The sequence below is a fragment of the Tupaia chinensis genome, unplaced genomic scaffold (assembly GCF_000334495.1).
Source record: "Tupaia chinensis unplaced genomic scaffold, TupChi_1.0 Scaffold000231_1, whole genome shotgun sequence".
Lineage (NCBI taxonomy): Eukaryota > Metazoa > Chordata > Mammalia > Scandentia > Tupaiidae > Tupaia > Tupaia belangeri.
Genome location: NW_006159706.1, coordinates 1,715,310 through 1,720,845, shown reverse-complemented (window position 1 = coordinate 1,720,845; position 5,536 = coordinate 1,715,310). Strand labels below are relative to the sequence as shown.

Sequence of the window (5,536 nt, the reverse complement as noted above, 5' to 3'; positions counted from 1 at the left end):
ATTCCCCATGGGGAGTGATTTCTCACTTCCTCTGCTTCTTTCTGATGAGCATGTGCCTCTCAATAAAAACCTAATAATCAAAAGAAAACAAAACACCCTGGAGGGGCCAGCAGGTGGCATGGTGGTTAAGGCACTGAAATCCCACATGGCCAACTGCAGTTTGAGTCCTGGACCTGGCAGCTTGCTTTTGCACTTTCTTCCACATACTCTCTTTCTCTGGTGAATGCATATGCCCTATAGCAATTTAAACCCTGGACCTGACGGCTTGCTTTCTCTATCACTCTGATCAAATAAAAATGAAAAAAAAAAAAACCCTGAAGTTAAATAAAATAATTTTTTTAAAAAACATTTTTTTTTTGAGAGGTTTTTGCTATAAGGCACATGCACTTGTCAGAAAGAGACAGACAGAAAGCGAGAAATCACCCCCAGGGGGGATGGCCACACTGCAATCCCTTTTCCTCCACTCTCCTCTCGGGATCTTGGGCACGCACACACACGTGCCCGGCATGAGTTTAAATCACATGGGGTCTGGGACTCAAACAGTGGTCGGCTACATGGGAGTCCAGCGACATAGCCATTGCGCCAATGGCTGGTCCCAAATAATTTAAATAATTCTTAAAAACAAACAGGGACATAGCGTAATGGCTGTCGCTGAACTCCCATGTAGCCGACCACGGTTTGAGTCCCAGACCTGGTGGCTTAAACTCATGCCGGGAACGTAAGTGTGCATGCATGCCCAAGATCCCGAGAGGAGAATGGAGAAGGGATTGCAGCATGACCATCTCCCCTGAGGGGTGATTTCTCGCTCTCTGTCTGTCTTTCTGGTGAGTGCATGCGCCCTACAGCAAAACAAAAAGACACACCTCTCCAAAAAAAACCACACACACTGACAAGAGGCTGTCACAGTCCTAAGTATTGACAGGGGCTTGAATAGGGATGCAGCCACATGGAGGAAATACTTAGTGATCACTGGATGGTTTATGGTGGGGACAGGCAAGAGTCTGCATGGGTAGCTTTTATGGGGGTTGTAACAAATTACTACAAACATAAAGGCTTAAAATCACAAATTTATTATCATAAAGCTCTAGAGGCTAGAAATCCAAATGATTTTGACTGGGCTAGTCACGTCAGGGTGCTGCACTTTGTGGTGGGTCTCGGGAGACTGTTTTCTCCTGCATCCTTGGTGCGTGGCTCTCTCCTCCCTCTTCACAGCCAGCAGCGTGATAGCCTCCTTTTCCTTGCTAACCTCCTGACTCTGACAAAGGCCTGTGCAATTACAGCTCAATAATCCAGGGCGATCTCCCCATCTCAAGATCCTTAACTTTATGGCAACTGCAAAGTTCCTTTTGCCATGCAAAGTAACATATTCACAGGTTCTGGGACTCAGGACATGGACATCTTTGGGGGCCATTATTCTGCCCACCACAGGGTGTCACTGGCAAGGAGCCCTCAGTAGGAGGGTATGAGGGCAAATGAGGTCAGCTATGGGGAGCCTGAGGCTGAGGTACCTGTAGGACATCAGGGTACTGCCCGTTAGCTTCCATCCATTCATCAAATACTTACAAGCACCGCTAAGACACAGTCATAGGCATATCAAGGTGAACATTGTATTTCACTGGTCTTAAGACACCTGCTTTCACTCTGGAACACTTCTAACATCTTTCAATCAAGGGCACCTTCCATCAGTTAACTGTCAGGATTGTTTTCTCAGTGACACGTAACATACAAGCATCTCAGCCCTGATGGCTTCTTGTAATGAATGAAATTGTAGTCTGCACAGGCACTAGAGCAGGCCTCACTAGAGCATCGAGTACTCACTCTCACCCCGTTTTCCTGAGTACCTCGTCTGGTTCCTTCCACCCTGAGGCTCTTGCACCCTACAGCCTGGTACCCAGATCCTTGTAACTAATGAACTGCTCAGTGACCACAGCAGGCCTGGGAGTATCCTGCTCCTCAGGTATGCCTCAGTGATGGGAGCCAGGCCCTGTGGTTCTCAGCCTGGATACACATTGGAAACACCCAGGGAGCTGATAAAAGACTCAAGTCCAGGCCACATCCTAGAACAACGTAATCAGAACCAGCCATCCCAGCCCTTCACATCTCCATTCTGAGGCTCTAACCTCTGGTGCATAGAGGGGCATACTTTGCAGCTCCCCAAAAGATGTCGGTGGACAGCTAAGACAATAAGCAGACTAATCAAGCTAATTTGATTTAAGTGCAGAGAGGCGTAAGGCAGCACTGGTAGTTGGTAGAGGGTGTAAGTTCAGACTACAGAATGATATCTATCTCCCATGCTGCCCTCAACCAGACTCTGAACTCCTGAAGGGGACCGATCCAGTTACCTGTTTCCTTAAGGAACTAGCCCTACGGGAGGCACATTGTAGGAGCCCAGGAAATACAAGCTGCAGGGCCTCAAAGGCCTGGCAAAAAAGGCTTTGTGCCAAGAAAGCTCTGGGAAAGGAGCCCATTGGGTCAAGGCCAGCCCACTGATTCAATGTGACCTCCAGTGAGTCACTGTCCCTCTCTATGCCTGTACAATGCATGGCTGGCCCAGGTGACCCTGAAGGACCTACAAGGGCCTACACTGAGTGGGTACTTCACCAAAAACTGTGGGAACTACTATGAGGGATAGAGTCAGATGAGAAATCTAAGGGACTCGGGATGATCTTGTCCCACCCATCCCATCTATGTCTCATGTCTAAGAATCTGAAGAGAGGGTAAGAGGCTTCCTGCTCACCCCCCAAAGGTACCAAAGTCTTTCAGATGTCCCAGCCCTTCCAGGCCTAAAACTCTCCATTCTGAGGCTCTAGCCACTCTCCTACTGTGGCTACAAGGACAGAGACTCTAAGGACCTGAAAGCTAAAGACATTTCAACAGCAAAACAACAAATGCAGAGAAGACTGGAAGATAGTGTTAACGAAGGGACTTTTACATGGCAAGAAGAGTCCAGGTGGGGACACCACAGGACATAACAGACCCTGGCTGTGCCTCTAAGCATGGTAAACAAAGGTGAGGTGGTTCAAGATAGCAGAGAGAAACTCTCAAGGAGGAACTTCATGGAAGGAAACAAGTGAGGACCATGGCAAGTCCAAAGGGGCTGTGGAGAAAGCCCCTGGCTTCTGGCCGTTAGCACAGCCACGGCCCTAATACAGCACTAAAGGCTTTTATTGGGAAAGAGAAATTGACTTCAATATCCTCTGTGCTTGAAGCAGTTGGGGCCTCCTCCACAAAGTCCAGGAAAGAAAGGACCACCATTGGGCCCTCAGCAGGCTCAGGTGTAGAGGTCAAAGTCAATGCGCTTGGAGTTGTAGAACTGACCACCAGGGGGGTCCAACTTCCGGCAATAAACACCGTCTGGGAAGTAGCCTTCATTCACCCAAGTCTGCAGGAAGAGAGGGAGAAGTGGGAAAGGACTGGTAAAGGTGGGGGAGGGGAGGGACAAGGCAGAACAATGTAGAAAGGGACTTACCTGCATCTGGGCACTGGTGAAGGGCCCATACAACTCGGCATCCCCTGTGTTCTCCCACTTATATTCCCACATCACGTCCATCAGACCATCTCCTGGCGCCTCTGCTTCTAAAATAACAGACAAGACCATTTGGGTCTCAAGTGCCCTGACTCTTATCCACAACATCCCTCCTCTGCCCTCCAAGCTCACCTCCTTTCTGTGTAGGGGTCGGGTTTTCCAGATCCCCCTCTGCTACTTCCTCAGCAAACATGTCCAGGGAGGGTGGGGGTGTGGAGTCGTGGGATCCTTGAGTCCGACACCCCAATCCCTTTAGCCGCATGGCCAACCGTTCCCTTGTTTCCTGGTATACACCAAGGTTGCCTCGGGCCACCATCTGGTCAGCCAACCCAGATAGCCGGTCTAGGCGCTGGGGGGAACTGGGTCGTCCAGGTCCCTTACTGCCCCCTTTGCCTCCTCCTCGGGCGCCCAGACGCCTCAGTGCCCCAGCCACTGTCTCTCTCGGCAATAGGAGCTCTAGAAGACCCTCTAGGAGGGCTTGGGCACTCATCGGTGTCTGGCCCAGGGTGTCTTCCTCTTCTGAATCTGAAGCCTGGTGCTGATCAGGTGGCCGCTCTCTGATCTTCACCTGTCATGGGAACACAAAGTTATTTCCTACAAAAAGCCATGGGACCTGGGCCTAGCCTTGACACCCCCAGGCCCCAGGCATGCCATCCCCTGGGCCACACCCAGTCAATGTTGTCCAACCAGCTGTCTCGGATCTGAGCATCTCGGTTCAGGAAGTAGTTGCCATCTGCATCAAAGTGGCCTTCCTCCATTTCTTCCTGCAGGTTGAAGGGTGTGATCCGCACACCCCCCTCACTGGGGAGCGTGGCTGCTTCCTGACCTGCACCAAAGACAGTTGCCCCACACTAGGCATACAAAAAAGACAGGAGAGACCCTTGCTCCATGTCTCCAGAAGCCCAACTTGCCAATCCAGCAGTCAATTCTTGGGTGTAGCTCACCTTCTACATCCTCTGAAGCCAAGATGTCATATTTGCTGGATCCTTCCTCCTCATCATCCTCCTCATCACTGTCCAATGAATGTTTGCCTTTGAAACGGCTTCCAGGACCCCCTGTCCCAGCTACAGGGTCTACCAGCTGTGAGCAAGAGTCAGCAAGTCAAGAAATGAAGATTTTTAGCTACTTCCCAAATACTCCAGGACCTGGACCAAATAGAAAATTCTCCAAACCCAATTCCTCAAAGAACCCAAGAAAATGAATCCTTTCTTTGTCACCCAGCTTTTTTCTTCAGGCCTCCAATTCCTCTCTTTCCCCTTGCTCCTTCCCAGAACGCAGGGATCTAGCCCCTCACCTTCTTCTTGGGGGTACCAATTTCATCCTCGTCATCTTCATCTTTTACACCTTGAAAGGTCACTTTTCTCTTTGACATGACGGATCAGAAGGGCCTTCCTCAAGCAGAACCAAAAAAAAGATGTAGAGTAAGGCAACTAGGTGAGGAGGGGACCTGCTGCGAGAGGGCCCCAAGCACAACAAGCATTTCTCCTGGTTCAAGCCTTGTCCAGCTTAGGAGAGGAGAGAACACTAAAGCAGAGGCCGAAGCTGGCAGCCGGGACGCCCCTAGGGACTTGGTTTGGCATCTGAGTTAATGGAGTGAAGACAGAAGAGAGGACGTGCAGAGGACCCTCCTTTCCCCTCGTAGATTCCATGTGTAGCCCCAACCTGGACGAGAGGAGACAGGCTCCCCCGCGTGGTCACCCCCATTTCTAGTGCCCGTAGTCTGGGCCTACGAGGCTCGGCGGGCTGACAGCCAACCCCTCACCCCCAGCTCCCTCAGAGCCTGCGGCGCCCTGGCGGACCCAGGACCTGGCGCTTTGTCCGCCCGGCTCCTCCCCACGCCCAAATCCCAGTTCCGCGAGGTGACCTCCAACTGTCTTGGGTAAAAATCTGGGGGGCAGCAGAACCACGGGGATTCGGGCCATGCGGTCCTCGCGCGCTCACCTGGGAATCCAGGGTCCGCGGCGTAAGAAGAGATGCTTTCGCCAGGGCTACATCCGGGGCACTCGGCCC

At 51.3% G+C, this 5,536-nt stretch overlaps 1 protein-coding gene across 2 annotated transcripts; it reads right to left on the bottom strand.

Moving 5' to 3' along the window:
• Window positions 1-1,049: 1,049 nt before the first annotated feature.
• CD2BP2 (CD2 cytoplasmic tail binding protein 2) lies at window positions 1,050-5,536 on the bottom strand. 2 transcript variants are annotated; one of them, XM_027771725.1, is made up of 7 exons: window positions 5,468-5,536; window positions 4,821-4,914; window positions 4,471-4,606; window positions 4,195-4,352; window positions 3,659-4,094; window positions 3,470-3,576; window positions 1,050-3,382 (listed from the first exon to the last, which is right to left on the bottom strand). In XM_027771725.1, exons 2-7 carry the CDS (start codon window positions 4,896-4,898, stop codon window positions 3,272-3,274), a joined length of 1,026 nt encoding a protein of 341 aa, XP_027627526.1. In that variant the 5' UTR covers window positions 4,899-4,914; window positions 5,468-5,536; the 3' UTR covers window positions 1,050-3,271. The 2 variants fall into 2 exon arrangements, with proteins under 2 accessions (XP_027627526.1, XP_006148232.1); XM_006148170.2 differs by having other exon boundaries at window positions 4,821-4,918; window positions 5,468-5,535.

What these genes read in the sequence shown, in the direction of transcription:
- CD2BP2 (XM_027771725.1), bottom strand. Translation starts at nt 4,898, where the DNA reads ATGTCAAAGAGAAAAGTGACCTTTCAAGGTGTAAAAGATGAAGATGAC. An exon ending in GGCTTCAGAGGATGTAGAAG is followed by an intron (nt 4,353 to 4,470) that starts GTGAGCTACACC and finishes TCTTTGGTGCAG; the next exon opens with GTCAGGAAGCAGCCACGCTC. An exon ending in TCACCAGTGCCCAGATGCAG is followed by an intron (nt 3,383 to 3,469) that starts GTAAGTCCCTTT and finishes CTCTTCCTGCAG; the next exon opens with ACTTGGGTGAATGAAGGCTA.